Below are 18,374 nucleotides of genomic sequence, written 5' to 3'. Positions count from 1 at the left end.
TTAAATTATTTAAATTAATTAATTAAATTCCTCCAATTCCCCAAATTATAATTTCAATTAATACCATCCAATTTCATTTCATATTTCCCCAAATTCGAATCACTTCATTTCATCTAATTTCACATCTCCAAATTCACATTTCACCAAATCTGAATATCAGTTAATTTCATGTGCATTTCAGCATTCGAATGACCAAATTCAATTTCAAATTGAAAATGAAAATCAAATTCAATTTCAAATTCCTTCAACAAATGCTAAAATCAGAACTGACTAATCAAATCAGTTGTCTAGTCAATTAACTCATCAATCATCCTTTTTAACTCAAAATCAGCTTTTTATGACTAATCCATCAATTCAGTCTTCTAATCCATCAATTCAATCATCTCCCTAGTCTATTCAGTCTACTGATCAATAAAATGAGTTTACTAGCCAATCTATTGAGTTCACTCTCCAATCAATCATGTTAACGGATCAATCTATTGAGTTAACAAATCAATCATGACTAGTTCACTGATCAATCAATTTCGGTTATCTATCAATCAAAACTTGAGTTCTATTTCTCAACCCCTTTGTGTTGAAAATCTATAAATTAAGCATCATTTTCATCAATTCGAACTAGCATTCAGCATTTTAGTATCTAGCTTTTTAAGAATCGCAGTCTTCAAAGTATTTGTATGCAGGAAATTGGTGCAATACCTGAGATCCACCAACCACTCAAATTGGAGAAGCACAATGGAAGCAAAGATGTTGAATGAGGGAGTTCTTATTTGAATTCATTCCTTATTTTGTATTGATTTTTATTGATTATGTTTGTTTGTTTGTTAATTAGTTAGGAATTGGTGATTCATTCTTACTTGCTAATTAGCTTAATAACACATGACATTCAGACGCAGAAACAACTAATTCTCCATATTATCCTCCTTTTTTGATAGCCTTGATCTCTTCGGCTTTTTTCATTTTAGCCCATCTCCTAAATGGCATCTTCGAGTTGCACTCGATCCCGTTCATTCAATTTCTCAAAAATCAATTTGATCTTAGTCATTCATTGAAATCCAGATTTCTATAAAAAGAGGCCTCATTCTTCATTCAAGACAGTTAATTTTTGAATTTTAGCACTACTCTATCGAACAAATAACTTAATTTTCTCATCGTTATTCTACTAAATTAATTTATAGCATTCTTGATATCATTGTCCTTGCTTTCATCCGTATTTGTGCACCTTGTACTTGAGAGCAACATATCCATATTAGAGAAGAAAGAAGAAGCAGTGAAGCGCCATCAAAGGAGTGTAATAAGTTTTCATTATGATTTAATGGTGTCTATTTTGATTATGCTTTGTTTTGATAGCAAGATGGTTAGATTAGGATTCATTTGCATTTTGTTTAGTTTCATGGTTAACATAGAAACCTCATGCTTTGCTCATTCCTAATTTCCCAGTCAACACAAATGATAGTCTATAGATTAATCTTTCATACTATTCATATGTATTTAAGGCATCACATCAAGCACATTAAGTATCTATTTACTACTTGGTCTAGCATATGGTAGTTTGGGGACCTACTTCATTTTCCATACAATTGTCACTTTTTGAGAATGTCAAGAATGCATGGGTTGCATTAAGATCTAAATTGCTCTTATAACATAAACCTTATCTTCTATACCAAATATTTTGTATTCTACAAACCAAGACCCCACGTGTCTTCACAATCCACTCCACAAATGACTACTTATAGGACATCATATGTCTTTTTGTAAAATGTAATCTTGAGGATCTTGTGGAAATTGTTGATGATTCTTTTTTTCTAGTATCAACAAATCTAATTAGTGCTTACACTCAAACATCTCATGTGGACACATCACTAGTTAAGTAATGTATTCAAATGGCATGCACTAATATTCCTCCATCATCACATGTTTCTCTATTAGAGTATAATGTTGCTTTATGAAGGGCTTCCAAAGATTCTTTGCAAGAAGTTCACATCTATCTTCTTGATCCGCCTCACTGGGAGATCTTCTTACCATATACTTTGCATTTGTTTGTTGAATCCACCTTTTAGATATTGACAACACATTTCAAGGCATTCATCAACTTTTCAACATCTCACATGGTGTTACATGACCACCTTTGAATGTCATGTGTATGCATTCAAACTTTCATGTTCTTTCACCACCAATTCATGCTTCCACAATGAGATTTTATAGATATTCATGAATCTACGGATCTAACTTAATCAATTCATGTTGACACCTTTTGTAGCAATATCAAATTCTCTTCAATTTATTTGTCTTGCCTATGGTAAGCACTATGCATCCATCATCATCAAACCTTAGTGTTTCATGGTATTTGATTCATCTTATTAGCATTTGTATTAGTTTGGAATTGGCTTGAACAATATTTCAAGGCATCTTTTACATCTTTGGTACATGTTCTATAGCTATTTGACAATGTTCTAGATTCTCACTTTCTTAAGTTAGGCTTGGGGCTCCTAATTTGATTATGACTCCCTTCAACACTAGCATGGTGACATTTGAGCAAATTCCAAAGACATGCATTCTAAATTTTTCCTCTCATATACCTTTAGAATTGGGAAGATCTTGTGTATTTACCATTGGATTTATATCTTCCCAAGGGGGGAAAGTGTACAATTTCCTTGGATCATCTTCAACATTTAGATCCAAGTATCCACCATAAGCACAAGGGACTACACCTTAAGGGTCCGGCTATATGGTCTCTCCCCTCTTTCTTCTTGAGAGACTTTTTCCTCACACGGGTTTTTTTACCTCAAGTCGAAGGGATCATTTTGTACATGGGTACTTAATATGACTACACATTTGTTAGGTCGCATCTATTCATCTCTCATACCCACCTAAGCTACCATTATAAGGGGTGTTGGTGCATTATTTAATTTTTGTACTTAATTATTTCATTACATTATATGCGCCTAGGATAACACAATTTTGCTTAGGTAGGCATCAAAGAAAACAAGAATTTTCTATATTTCAACATTGTTGGTTGTCACAAGGGGTGAAGTTATATTGTTGTTGAAGAAACAAAATTATCCCCAAAACTAATTAGTAAATTTGTCATGGACAAAAGAGGGTGACTATTAGAATTCTAGATTCCTCATTTCGATTGTTTCTTTGACAATTCGAGTTATGCAAGTTCATTTAACCATTTCAAGTGCATCGAAATGGAGTAGACATGTTTTGAGCATGAGAGATAGTTATGGCAACCAATGTTCATTGAAGGCCCATGGAATAACCAAAATACATTAAAGGTCAAGGAATGCCCAATAACCAATGGATATTGAATTTCCATTATGGGACCTCGTCAGTGGCCATGTTGAATAATTAAGATCTCTCTTGAATATATTCATGTAATGTTGCATGGTTGGGTTTGCACGATAGGGAATGTCTATAAGACATGTTGAATTTCCATTATGGGACCTCGTCAGTGGCCATGTTGAATAATTAAGATCTCTCTTGAATATATTCATGTAATGTTGCATGGTTGGGTTTGCACGATAGGGAATGTCTACAAGAGCCATGTCGATGTTGGGAAGAGTTCAGCTATCAATTTTGATCATTTGGATGTGTCACCCCTAAGATGTTTCAATTATGAAGATAGCGGATGAAAGGACCTTATTGCCCTCTCTTCATACTATGTAGTTTGTTTGATACCCTTATGTGTTCTTATTTCAATTTCTCTCTTCTTCAATTTAACTGTAATATTGATAAAATAGTGTATGGAATATATATCCTGAAGCTCCATTGTTTTCAGGATTCACTGGGGGGATAGGGTATCCCCTTAACTGATATGTGGTAAAGTTACTTCTCAAGATTGGCTTTAATATGATTTTGTGAATGACCTTACCTTATTGATCAAGTTTTAAGTGTTTTGTTAAAAATTGACACATAATTGAGACATAGTTTTTATTATAACTGTCATAGTTTTTATTATAACTGTCAAATATATTTCAAAATTTGGTGAGGTAGTTTTTATTATAACTGTCATAGTTCTTATCATAACTGTCAAATATATTTCAAAATTTGGTGAGGTAGCTTCGACAAGCAAGCTCAAAATTTAACACACTACGAAGGTCTTCGTTCTTTGCCTTGGTCTATAAAACAATTGTAAAAAAATGTCAGCATGCCATATTTTAAACCAAAGGACTTAACGAGGATCAGATATTTCCTCAACTCATAAAGGATTACGGAGCAGTTACAATGTAATCTTGCATCGCAAGCATTCAATTATTTCCAAACAATATGCTCGTGATCGTCAAGGGATTATATTTGCAGCAGACCAGTGATATTTGCATTTTACAATTAGAAAAATAAAATATTAACTTTGGCATCTCTAAAGTGGTACGGTGTGAAAAATGTGATTCGAGGCACAGCAGCTACAATTGTGTAAAATGACAAAATAAAATTCAGCGTCAACAATTCTTCGGTACCACTAAATCTCGACCATCTTCCAACCTACATGGCATACAAATTGGCTTTATGTTATGCATTTAAAGGGACCCCAAACCAAGAACCAAACATTTGCACATCAATTTAAAAAATGGCGAGCAGCTGTGTGAACATGAAAACGCCCACAAACAGTACAGGAACACAACTACAAAATTGTCAAAGGCATGTAAGAGGAGCTTGCTTGAAAGACAGGCATCCAAGAGAACCCATACACAATGCTTTTGAAAGCCTCAAGGCACAAGAATTAAACCCTTCTTTCTATTTAGACCCTTCTTTCTATAAGGATCAAGGTAAAATGAATAAATTTCATTATAAGGTTACAAGTCAGGTCTGCTGCTGCAATCATCAGATATAGTCTCTTCTGATGAAACTTCATTGTGATTGCTCAAATCATCATCTTGATTTACTCTACAAGGATCTGTATGTGTTTTACTTGAAGAATCACCACTATCAGTTCTACCTATACTGTCATTATCGTTTACCACCGTGTGCTTTGAAGTTTTTGATGTCGAGCAACGAACGCCTTCTAAGCTGGATGCCTTCATATGCTGACTTAAACTCGAAACTTCACCCACTCCAGTCAAATCAAAAAGCCTCTGTATCTGATTTCGAGATGAGGCAAACACAGGGGCACAATAAGAGGTTTCTATGCGAGGCACATCAGCAACTGCTGAAGTGGATGGATCTGTTATTGTAGCCTTCTGAAGGTTTGATAATGGTAAACGAGAATTTGAAGATGGGGCACTTTCATAACTTAATTGCAATGCTGGTTTTGAATCAGCACTTAATAATGCAGTGCTTAAAGGCATACAACAGCTTGACTGTTTAAAAAAATCAGGTAATGGAAATTTGGCTGCCACACAAGGATTTGTAAATGAACTAGACTGGATGGTAACTGGCACAGAAGGGAGACCAACTTTAGATTCCTTCCATGAAAATCCAGGCACCGAAGCCCTAGAGGTATGCTGACTGTGGGAGCTAGTCATGACTATGTTTGGAAGTATGTTGTTAGCCACCTGTTCACTGGGAACAATGTGGGAAAGCCCATGACCATGCTTTCGATGTTTTTTCTTTTTCTTCAGTCTTCTACGGAGATCTTTTGGCGGAGAGGGAGGAGGTCCAGGAAATACAAAAGGAGAGAGAATCTGTTTGCCATCTCCATAAAGCAAATTTACTGCATTAGCAACAGCAGTGATTGTCGGAGGCAAAGCTGGTTCTGCTGGACGAGAAGGTATTTTGAAGGCTTCTCTCAGCCAATGAGGTAAACTGTTTGTGACAGAAGAGCCACGTGGACCTTCTTCATCGTTCAAAATTGTTGGCTGTGACATACGAAGACTGTCTCTGGACTTTTTCTTGTCCATGCCCCAGCTATCATGTCTGCGATCAAGATTAGATGCAAATCCATCTTGTGGTCTATGGTCAGATGCATGATTTCCAGTTTCTGCAGCAACGGCCGCAAAGTTAATGTTTTGGTAGTCACGCAGCTTATTCAGTGACTTGTCCAGATAACTTGGTAATCTCAAATACTTGATCGGATCAGTCAATTCCCTCTGTAGCACTGGCATACAAGCTGATTCCCTCTCACAATTTGCTTGATTATTTTCAACATTCCAACTGCTTCTATTACCACCTTGCTTGACATTGGACCTTTGTTCATCTTTCCTGCTAGCTTCATAATCATACTCTTTTAAGCTTTTTCCAGATTGGAAGGTTGAAATAGGTTTCCCTGCTGCAGGGTACATTGGAAAAGAAGACTCTGCATGCATCTTCCCAGACAATGAAAACCTGTCCACTCCATCTGCCAATTGCTTTCCTTGATCCCTAGATGAGATCCTCCCAACACCTCCTCCATCTCCAACAACCATCTCCCCAAGTAGACCTGCCTTACTAGCAGAAAAATCTCCTTTGAAGGGTGGTACAGGAGGTGTTTGCTCACTCATTAAATTAAAGGGTGGCCATTTGGCACAATTCTTTCCTTCATTGCTATCAAGCCAAGGGGGCCTCGTACCTGAGAAATCGCCATGTGCCAGCACTTTCTCTGTGATGTGACTCTGCACTCTAGAAGAGACCCCATGGTCAATGCTAAAGTTAGGGAGTTTATTCCCAACTGACGGACTTCTGAATGGCCCATCCATGTGGCCTGGAACACTTTCCTGCCTCATAGTTCTCAGAGGTGGTGGTCCACCAAACATTTTTGCTTGTTCACTCTCCCATCGATCAGCAAGATCTTCTACAGTTCGGGTTTTCGAGAACTTAAGTTTAGGATCCCGCAACATAGCATCCCAATTGCCCCTACCATGCCTTCGTACTCCAGTCCACAAGGCATCCAATTCATCTTCACTCCAGGGTTCCAAGGTCTCCCATCTTTTGTGGGAATGCATTGCATACTCATCCCACTGGCTAGATGTTCCTGAGCTCATTCGAACAGTATCTGTATACCTATTACCAATACTGGCAGATGAGCCCATATCTCTGGCATATGAAATATAACCAGAAGTTAGCCCATATGCAGATGTCACTACTCCCCTTGCAGGCACAGCTGGTTGAGGATTATGTAATGTGTCGTTTCGGTGTGACCTTATATTAGTTACTGAAGTGACAGCTGGCAGATCTTGCAATGGATCATAAATATTTTCAATGTTCAATGGTGATGAAAACTTCGGGAACACATGATGATGTGTGGTGGTTTTAACCGTTGGTAATTGTGATTGACGCTTTTCATCTAAAGGAGTATGCAGCACAGGAGCTTTTCCATGAGGAACAGACTTGCTAACATCTGAAATGGAATGTAGATATGGAACCCTCCCAGAAAGGAAACCTGGTGGTGAGACAACCTGGTTAGCAGCAGCATTGGGTGGTGCCTGTATATCACAAAATAAGATTATTTAAATAGCAATGGTAAGGCAAAGGCCTCACAGAATACCAGTTTCCAGTACTATGTATAATTCTGCTATATAATTCTATTTATTTGTAATCATATATTCAAGTTGTATCTTTGAATGCATCATACAATTATGATATCATCCATTCAAAAAGGTGAAAAACTCGGTTTCCTTATTAAAACTGGAAGGAAAAAACACCACAGAGAGAATAACACTTACCCAAATAAAAGAAGAACGACCTTCTTGTCCAAGGCTCTTGTATTGTTGCTGCTGACCATCAACAGATTTTGCTGAGGAATTGTGCAAACTATTAGAAACATCGCCTATTCCATGCTTATAAAGCATTTTTACTTCATCTCCCTCCCTGCCTGACGAGAATGAATTCAATGTCATCTCTGGTGCAACAAAGGGAACGAGAACTTGTGCATTTTTTGCTTGAGATTCTGAAACTTTCTGTTCTTTGCCACTCACAGCATTCTCTTGATGTGAAACTTTCTTGCCAGTTGATTTCAGTGAGAAGTTATAGCTTTGTGTCTTTTCAGGAACTGTTTCAAGAAACTGTTTCCAGCCTATACCTGCTTGTGAGATCTGCACTGACTCCACTGAAGTATAAGATTGAAATGGGATCTTGTCAACTGCTAATGATTGCACACTGGACAATGGCAAAACTGGATTATGATTTTCCATTTTACTGCTGTTGAGTATGTTTGGACCTTGAAACCCAGATGATGATGTGACACACTGCTCCACTTGAGGATGAGAGCTTGTACTTTCTTGTTTGCACATTCCTTCCTCTTTACCCTTTGCATCTGTTTTTTTATCCACGGTAAGATTCATGTCACTAAGCTGTTTCAATGGAAGACTACAATACAAATCAATACCTTGGGAATGACTATTGTCTATAAATATTCTAGATCTCTCTCCACTGCCTTCTGCTGTACAAGCCATTTGAGAAACTTTAGTCTCTGCATGTTGGTCCCCTGCATGTGTATCTTCAGGTTGAGTGTACCTACCAAGCAAACCCACAGCTGGGTATGATCTAAAACCATAATTATTCAATAGGAAACTTTCTAACTCCTGTCTTTGGGCAATGCGTTCTTTCTGCCGAGCTCGAAGCTTTGCTCTGTTGATAACATAGGAAATGATATTCAGAACCAATCAATACAGTGATATTTATTCTCAAGTATAACATATAACATATTCGTACAAAAAATACAGATTTCCAAAACAAAATAATTGTCTTGAAATGTTAAGAACTTAAAACTTACAATTTATTTTTCAACGCTCGGCCAGCTGGAGTATATTCAGGTTCACAATCATCATTGTCTTCATTTCCACTCTATTCACAGATAAAGCACAAATGAGTATCAGGGTAAGCTACTTAAACAAATAAGCATACACCAACAGAAAAAATACATTTGCAAGACCAGATCAATAATTAATATGGACTGCCCCTCGGTTAAGTGGCTTAGTGGCAAGTTGAAAAGGTGTTACCAAATTTGTTTACCACAGAGATGTAGGTTAATACCCCTAAAACAGGTGTGTGAAAAACCAGGTGCTTAAAAATTTTGACAGCATAGAAACAGCCCTCATTAATTCTTCATCTTCTTAGATGAAAGATAGCTGATATATAAGCAGCATTTCTAAAAAAAAGGTCAAACATGCATACACTAAGTTTAATCTGTTTTAACTAGTACATAAGGCTCTTATTTTGATGCCTTTAATGATCCTCTGTGTGTAGCTAGAAATCAAACCAAACATAGCAGCAAGTCTCTGTAGCAAAACTCATGTTATTACTTATTACTCTTGAAGGGGCTACAACAAAAAAATTCAAGGCATAATTCCTCATTGATTTGTACAAATAATAAAGTAATGGCATGTCAATGACATTATATTTGTATTTTCTGTACTAATTCTTCAATTCAAAATTATTCCTTGTTAACCACATTCGATTTTAGTCCTACCATTTATTAGATTCCATGCAACCACTACACCAAAAGCCCATACTATCAGTAAATGGTGTCCAAGGTGTTAAAAGTAAGGTTTTCATTGCACCAAAGTGCCGAGAGGTGAACCCATCGTGGACGCATGACCACCCCACCAATTAGTTCAAGTACGCACTGTTGGCATATGCACACTCCAATAAGACATTGTATGTGATTGAAGATTTTGTCATTGATGGCAACCTTACAATCTTATGGCACCGGCAAGACATTACACCGGCAAGTTAGTGCACCGGCAGAACACACTACACCGGCACTCAGAACACCAGCACCGGCACAAAGAAAGGAAGCATACCGGCACAGAGGCCGACAGGATTTTTGTTATATTATATTTTGTTTATTATTTGAAAAACTTTGTAAGCCGACTTGATATCATTGTAAAATGACTTATATATATAAGAAGTCATTGTAGGACATTTGGTAAGGAAGTGATGTAAGCGAAAAAGAAAGAAGAAACAGATTAGGCAGACCTATTATGCGAAATATAGGTTAAGGGGTATATGTAAAGAACAGAGCAGAAACCGGTACTGAATTTGGCATTGAAGATGCTATTGTAAAGCAGTACAAGTTATTGGATTTGTATAATCCACATTGTAAGTCAGTGAGACTTCCCATTTGAGCAGTGAGCTCTAGGCAGTTGGCCTTCCTGAATGTGCAAGCCCCTATTGTAAGTAATATTCTCTTATTGGCCAGTAAGTGGATATTGTGAGTCACAAATCCCACCGAGGTTTTTCCCACACCGGGTTTCCTCGTTAAATCCTTGTGTTATGGTGTGCTTTTCATGTGGATGCTTTTAATTCTGTTTATTGCATTATTTCTTGCATACCAATACACTGTTATAATATGTTCTGCATGTTTTAAATTGAGAAATTCTAATTACCGGTTAGATACTGATTCACCCCCCCCCCCCTCTCAGTATCTGTGGGATTACTAACACGCACCTGCCATCACGATGGAGGAACGCTCGTGGAAGTTCAACGCTGCTAGGTTTTCATCCAGCAGGAGCATTACAAGCCCACCATGCTCCACAAGGCTTGACCTTGAGACCTTACACCAAATGCCTAGACTATTAGTGAATAGTGCCTACTATTGTTAAGGGTAATTTTTTCATCCCACCGGAGTGCCAAGAGGAGAACCCCTTAGTGGACACGTGGCCACCCCACCATCTAGTTGGGGTGCACACCCACCAGCACGATTGGAAGAACACCTTTAAGGTTTCAGCACTGCTAGGTTTTCATCCAACAAGAGCATTACATGTGTCAATCAACCTTGGTCATTAGCAAAGACCCATCTTCCTCATTAATAGTTAACATGATACCCCCACAACCAAGAACTATGCAGAAGACATTCAAATGAATATTGCAGGAAATTTGAGGTCATAGAATGATGCATCTTTATATATATTTAACTAAATAAAGCAATCACAGAGATATAGGATGAATAATAAAACTAAATTATTAATCAGCCGACTCTACATTCTGGTCATAAAATAGTAATAGACATGAGAAAAAGGGAACCAGAAAAGCATGAGATGAAAAAACTGCCAGGTATTGAATACAAAAATCTTCGTGTAGTGAAATTATCCATATAAATAATAAATGTTAAAGCAATTCCAACTCACAAAGAATAAAACATCTTGAGCACAAATCTAAACTAATTGCTAATACTAAGTGGAAGAACCAATCTCGTAAAGACGTGGGGTATGGGTACAAGTACAAAATTGGAAACACCATTGAAAATCAGGTTGTATGGATGCACACACACACACATATACCAGAAGATAGAGTACGGAGAAGATGAGGACTGGGTCCTCATGCCAATAAAGGATTTTCCTGGTCAGTGAGCAAATATGTATAAAAATGCAATAAAAAAGTAGAACTGTATGTTACTTGTTGAATTTTAACTTTTATTGGCCATTGCCACACTCAGCAGAAAGGTTACCATAAGACAGCACAAAACAAAAAAGGTAGGAGTATGGTACAGTGTATTATGTGAGATTTGCATCTGGCAGTTTTCGAAGATTTAGATTTAAGAAAAATACTAGAGACCTAGCCCTAGACTGGACTTTCCAAGAATGAGGATTCAATGCTTACTCTAACCAACATGATCAAGCCCCTTCTGTTTAAACTTCACATAGAAACCAAGGCATGGCTTAGGTCTGTCTCTTGTCGAAAGATATTCTTCTAACAGATCTTCACAAAAAATTGTGCCTTTCGACGTAGATTAGGACTTTGAGCTTTCTTCTCCTTGATCAAGAAATGGATTTGGTTTTGTACTTATGGCACAATTTGGTATAGTGGACTACTTTTATGATGCTAAAGAATTATCAAGATGGAATGGAACATCCTTGTGCAGGCTTTGGTTGATAGGAAGGCATAAAGAAATAGAGTTATTCTACCCATTTTGGCAAAATTGCCAATCTACAAACCCCAACCCCCAAAACAGAGAACAAAACTCCCTCCCAAAGAGAATAAAGCTGAAGGATTAGACAGAGCCCCAGAAGTGTGTTGTTTCCTGCACCAGTGATGGAAGGATGAAATTGAAGGCTGATGAAAATCTATGCACACCAAAAAACACTGCTGCCCTAACATAGTATTAGACCCATAGGTGCATGTAGGAGGTCTTCCTAATCCAAGGAGAACGAGGGAAGAAAACACAAAACGTGCTTCTCTCTAATCTGTACAATGGTCCCCACGTTGGTGATGAGTGGGGACAAGACAAAATCAAGAGTCCCGAGCCCAACTAAAAAAGATGACTTCTCAAGACCAGCTGGAAAGTGATGTACAACAAGCGTCAAAGAACTACTGTATGGATGTGGAATCTCAGTGCATGCCATGTAGTTAGCTACATTGCTCATACCACGAGATATCCTGCTGCAAGGAATCACTATAAGTCCTCTATGAAGGACCTTTGTACTCTATAAAAGCAAGAGATTATAGTAGAATCTCAAATTCTCAAAGCATGTCATGTGACTACACTACTCATCCTACAAATATCCTACTGCAAAGAATCATTAGAAACCCTCAATGAAACGACTTTGAACTCTATAATGTCAGCAGCAAAGGTAGAATCACAATGCATTTCATGTGACTACGCTGCTGATTCCACAATATATCTACATTAGATGCCTAAATATGAACAAGTGGCCAAGTTCTTAAAGGTGGTGGAATCTCAGTGTATGTCAAATGACTACACTGCACATTCCATGGACTACTGAATCTCAAATCACTGGTGTAAGCATGAACAAAAGTAGATAGTGCTTCAGTTTCATCCGCATTGTGCAATGTTTTCTAAGGGAACATCTTCATATAGCTGCCTAATTATGGTCACAGCTGTGAATGGGCACACAATGTCCTCTATGTGATGTAGGACATACTCAAAAACTGTTAAAAGCCATATTAGTCCGTAGCCTGTGTTGTTGTAGTTTAACCGAACACATTTATGTTAATGGTCAATTGACTTAAGAACATATCCATGGAGATAGAGCAATCAATCCTACTCAAGGTAGTAATTCTTTATCCTTTGTTTTCCAAGACAAATAGTTCCCATTGTCTAAGGTGATGACCAAAGACCGAAATAAAGTGCCAAAAAAACATATTTGCAAACACCCCACCCCCAATCCACCTTAGAATAGAACTTTATCTTAGTTTATGATTACAAAATACCCATGTGTAAACCCTACCAAAACAAGCACATGTGATGGCACTCTATAAGTTGAATGCCTTCACATTAACGTCCCCTCAAATAGCTCAATTAAGACACCTTTATCAAGTGAAGTTTACGACACTAAAATTCAATGCAAATATGAAATTTGTTTATAATTTTCAGGTTTTCAATGTGTCCAAAAAGGGACAAGATATTGAAAGTACAATTCCAGAATATAGAATGGAAGAAAATGAATAAGACAATTGTAAAGTATAGGAAAATGCAAGCACTTTCAAAAAAACAAGACCCAAAAAAGAGTTTATTTAAGCAAGTTATGGCCCCTTCAAAGGTCTCAAAACAGGAACAATGCAACAACAAAAAATAGAAAATTGTCCTTTTTGGAAAAATGAGTCATTGTTAGCTAAGTTGTCACTATCAGCTAAGGTGGCAAATCTAGGCAGCAGCATGGAGGTGGCTACACCAATAAAGAAGTGGTGCTCTGGCGGTGCAATCACAGTGGAAGAGTCAAGCAATGGTAGTGACTGCAAAGCCATTAGTGGGGAGGCCAAAGTGAGTCGTCAAAGTTTTATTGGGGAACCAACAAGATACAGAAGCCCACACCCTGCTCATGCCAAGGATCATACAGCAGCTGAGATACCATAAAATATAAGCTGACATAGATGAAGCATGCTTCAGGCATGTCAACTTAATATTATTCAAAGGTGGCTGACTTTACTCATGATGTTTATATATAAACAGCAGAGACAAATTAATGTAGTCCATGGCAGTGATCGATATAATGGGAAGATGTCAGGAAATAAGAGATTTGAAAGGCAGGGACTAAAGGTTGTTCATGTGTATGGATTAAGTTGAAAATAGCAATCAACGTAATAATTGATAAGGCAACAATTAATATAAAAGGGAGCGATTAAACATTCACATCTCGAAAGAGAAATGCATGGTTTTATAGCAAAAACGTGTGAAATACACATTTTAACCAGTGTTTTACCTAAATAGGTATTTTTACCCGCATTCTTCCTTCGTCTATAAAAACTCGTGAGTTAAACTTGTAATAACTCGCCCATCAAAAAAAATAGAGTATTTGGCAATATGGAAAGTACTCACAGAGTTTGCAAACTATGGTTTCATGCATCAATAAGAAAATTCTCGATAATGAGTTTAGTAACATAGTTCTTGATTAGTTGGAGGTTTACAAAGGTGCCAAGGGGAGGCTCTTTTCTTCAGCTCAAGCAATTCAAAGGATAGAAAAACAACAGCCGAGTAAAAAATAGTCCTTTAACTTTTATCTTAATACTAGAAACTTAAAAGTTTGAACAAGTTCTAAATTGTTTACTCAATTCTTATATTTTTTAATGTTTTATTTGTAGATTTGTAGTGGGAGAATTACAATGCTGGCATACCAAATCTTCAAAGGCTAGCTATCTGTGTTTTGTCTCAGCCCTATAGTGCTTCTGGTTGTGAATGTGATCGGAACATATTTGAAAGCATTTACATGAAGAAGAGAAACAGGTTGACCTGTGAGTGCCTCAATGACCTTGGTACAACCTCCACCTTCTAACCAAAAAGGTGGAAGTACTTAAGATGCTATCCACTTGGACAATATCAATCCTTTTGTTAGTTGAACTGTTGAAGAAGAACAAAATGATATCTTCATTAGAAATGAAAATATTGTTGAATTGGAGAAAGCAACAAACAAAAACATGAGATGGCTGCATATGAGGAAAACTAAGGCTTGTTTTAGGAAACAATCAATCATCATATTGATACTGACTTACCTTCTAATTCAATGCCCAAAAATTAAGTTTTGGGAGGGGGAAGAGGATGCAGAAGAATTTGGTTGTTTTTTACATATGTAAATAGTTATAGTGCTGTTATACAATTATAATTTTTGTTGTAATACAATGTATTAATTGACTTTGAAGTTTCGAATTTTGGGCATTTGTGGATCATGTAACATATGCCATGTTTGAATTATGACAAATTGATGATCATAATAGACTTTTCTGTTATCTAAATTATGTGTGTTTTTTCCCGCATTTTGCCGTTTTTCTGCCAAGTCTTGAGATTGAGTCAAATTCTTGGGTTGTCAAGTCTGCATTTTCATACTATGCCTATGCTAGGTTGAGACTACCCAGAAATACTTTACATTGGTTTGAAAATCTCTTGACTTCTATGGTTGTTGCAAAACATGCTCCAATTTCTTGAATTAAAGGTAAGTAACAGTTTGGGAACATTTTAATCCTCAAGGTCATTAAGGGGATAAAAGTATGGAAGTGGAAAGAGCAAGTGCATATGCTAATAGTTCTACAGCATCCTTAGAGACAAGTGGAATTAAAATCAAACACCAAGACAAAGCAGGCGAAAACAAGACATGGTAGACATTTTGATCCTGTGGGAATATTAATCATGAAGAATCTTCTTGTTGGAAATTGCATCCTAAAAAGGGCACTCAAAAATTGATAGAATTGGCCTTAAAATTATTCAACACCACAAGCCTTGCAGTTTGGATTGGATCAAAGATGGTGCTAGTATGCTAGTTAGTAAGTAATTTAAGATGAGATCTTCAGTTGAGACTAACTTCGTTGATAAAACAAAGTTTGATGTTGCTCCTCTAGACACGTGTAATGTTATCTTAGCAGTCCATAGATGTATGAAAGAAAAGCAGTGTTCTATCAGAAGCCAAACAAATACCTTCTCATCAAAGATGGATAAATTTTCATGTTGTATGCTTATAATGGTAAACAACAGCCTACAAAGGTCCTAAATCTTCATGGGAAGTTGAGTGGCAGAACAGGAATTCTTCCTCTGGACAGAACTGGTGTTGAATAAATTTTTGCATGTTCAAGAAAAACATCTGTACATCAAGACAGTTGGAGACAAAGCTTCACCAGGTTCTGGCTTATGTCTGTATTGTGATGCATGTCAACGTGGCCCATGTCATCAATTGAGCGGTTCTTCCACCATCATCACGAGTCTCCAAACTTTTGAGGAACAAAAGGGTTTGTATGGAGGAGGTGCAATCTATAAAGTACCCAGTTTATACTGCCTGGCAAAGAGATGACTTGTGTTGCAGATCTAAAATACATTTTTAATGGCATTAAACCCTGAATATTTTTGCATATTTGGACTCTTCTTGAAAAATTATTGAAACTGGCTTCTAGAAGATAGAGAAGTATCAAAAGAGGAGTTTTAAAAAATATCACTCTGTTGAAAGAGGTGTTTTTGTCGAGTGTTTTTGGCATCCAAAGATATTCCAAATCACAAAATTCTCTGCTTCTTCAAGAGTGGTCATTTGAGCTTCTAAATGGCAAGAATCTATTTATTACATGTTTGTATTTGAAGATTGTATGTAAGAATCATGCAACTTTTGCAAGAGCTGTTTAGCGAGGTTTTCTTCTTGTAAGAGTCCCATGTTCATGACTATTGTGAAGCACAAAGAACAGGTAACTCATTTGGGAGAGTTTTGATTGGTTCTTGGGGAGTTTAGACAGCCACTGAAGATCTTGTAGGAAGTCTAAGAGGTTTTGAATCAATCTTGTAGCCACTTTTGAATTACTTAAGTTAGTGTATACTCAAACTTTCCCAGAGTTTCTCTAGTAGGGTACTAGTGCTGAAAAAAAGTTCCTACTACTTAGTTGGGATAAAGTGTACAGGTTCAAAATCCAAGGAGTAGCCACTCTTAAAAAAAATTGAAGGTGAAGTTGGCTTGGAACTTTTTAGAGCAATCCAATGCTTCTTGAGTTCTTTAATGCAGCAAAATTACTTTGGGGCTCAAGATGCTCTTAGTTTCATCTCAAAGGATGAAGCCCCTCACAATTACTCAATATGTAACATTATGATTGCTTCTCACAATGTAACTTGTATGAAGTTATCTTGGGATCTTGGCAATGGTTCTAGTGCTACGCAATGGACTGATTCTTGGCTGGGTACATTGTGTCTCAATATCATTCCTAGTCTAGAACAAGCTAGGACTTGTTTGGAGTTCTGTTGTAAGATGAACGTGTGTGATTGTCAGGATGTGATTTGGAATGAAGGTAAGCTTCTTCAACATTACAAGTGCTTTGTGGCTTTTCCAATCCCATGAGATTAAAAAGAGCTTATAAAGTCAACTTATTAGACCAAATAAAGTCATCGGTGACCCCGTCCGATACATAAGGTAAAGAAGCTTCCCCAAGATGATATGCTCTTGCAGAATTAATAGTGTTGAATAAGATTATCACCTATAATGATCTTTCTAAGAGGGCTTTTCATTTTCCATTACAATGTGTATTCTATAAGAACGATGAAGAATACATGGATCTTTTAATGCTTCATTGCCCTTTTTGGGCTGTAATGTGGAGTCATTACTTTCATTCATGGGATTGAGTTGGTTGGCTCCAACCTCACTTTGTTTTCATTTATGCGGCTGGCCTATAGGATTGGTTTGTCTTGGTCCTCCTTGGAAAATTGTCTTGAGTAGTGCCCTATAGGGAATCTTAAGCGAACATAATGGTTGTACTTTTATGGATGTGTTAATGCTCTAGGAGCAATGTTGAAAGAAGGTGGCAGCATCTACCTGTGCCTCTGTTGCTCCAATTTTTTCCTCAATGTCAAGGTTGTTCTCTAAACATGATTCTTCTAATTCTACAAAATTGGATGATATCAATTCTTGTCCCCATTAATGAGGTAATGGAAATGTGTGAGAACAATTCTTCTTGAAAGAAACTTGTAGATGCATTCTTAAGCTCAATTTTGACAACAATTAGGGATGTGGATGACCTCTTTGTTAAAGGTGCTTCTATATTTTCTTGGAAGTAGGACAAATAATGAGGCAAAATGGGAAGTAGCTATGATTAGAATTGTATGAGGCTTGCAGTGGGAGGTGGCTCATTAGTTGTGATCCAAAGGTTGTACAAGATAGCTCTCCCAAGTTGGAGAAATAGGCACTGTCTTGAGAAAGCATTGGACTTGTGTGAGTCCTTTGATAGTATTCAATTTGTGTATTTCTTTTGAGAATTGGACTCCATGGCAAATAGTCTTGCTAATGGGGAAATTGATCAAGCACCATTTTCGGCACTTTATATTGATAGATTGGAAGCATGGCTGGGTATTGAATAAAAATAAATTGCCTTGAGGGTTTTTAGAGGCCTCGTTCCTTATTGTTGCATAGCTTGTGATGCATTGTTTGCATTTTTTATTTTTTTTCAAATATTCATGTGATGATTAAATAGAAGGAATTGGTAGAATAAGGTAGCGGACTCCTTTATATGTTTGAGGTGTCATGCTTTTATGATTACTCAAGCAATATTTCCTTAGCATGTGCCAATGTGGATTTCTACTTATCACTTCGGGACTTTGGCTTTTCAAT

The 18,374-nt window shown here is 37.1% G+C and overlaps 1 protein-coding gene across 7 annotated transcripts in view; it reads right to left on the bottom strand.

The window, feature by feature from the left end:
- Positions 1-4,536: 4,536 nt before the first annotated feature.
- The window catches only part of LOC131036590 (protein CHROMATIN REMODELING 4), a 65,861-nt gene continuing 52,023 nt past the window's right edge, over positions 4,537-18,374 (bottom strand). For 4 of the 7 annotated variants that reach the window (XM_059213832.1, XM_057968486.2, XM_057968484.2 and 1 more), the window contains 3 exons: positions 8,627-8,697; positions 7,578-8,481; positions 4,537-7,337 (listed from right to left, as the gene is read on the bottom strand). In XM_059213832.1, coding sequence (XP_059069815.1) covers positions 4,794-7,337; positions 7,578-8,481; positions 8,627-8,697 — 3,519 coding nt within the window. In that variant the 3' untranslated portion in view covers positions 4,537-4,793. The remainder of the gene's footprint in view (positions 7,338-7,577; positions 8,482-8,626; positions 8,698-18,374) is intronic. The other 3 variants (XM_059213834.1, XM_057968487.2, XM_059213833.1) reach the window with 3 other exon arrangements.

This window comes from Cryptomeria japonica, chromosome 11 (genome assembly GCF_030272615.1).
Source record: "Cryptomeria japonica chromosome 11, Sugi_1.0, whole genome shotgun sequence".
NCBI classification, from domain to species: domain Eukaryota; kingdom Viridiplantae; phylum Streptophyta; class Pinopsida; order Cupressales; family Cupressaceae; genus Cryptomeria; species Cryptomeria japonica.
The sequence above is the reverse complement of the archived record's forward strand: the minus strand, read 5'-3'. Positions and strand labels throughout refer to the sequence as shown.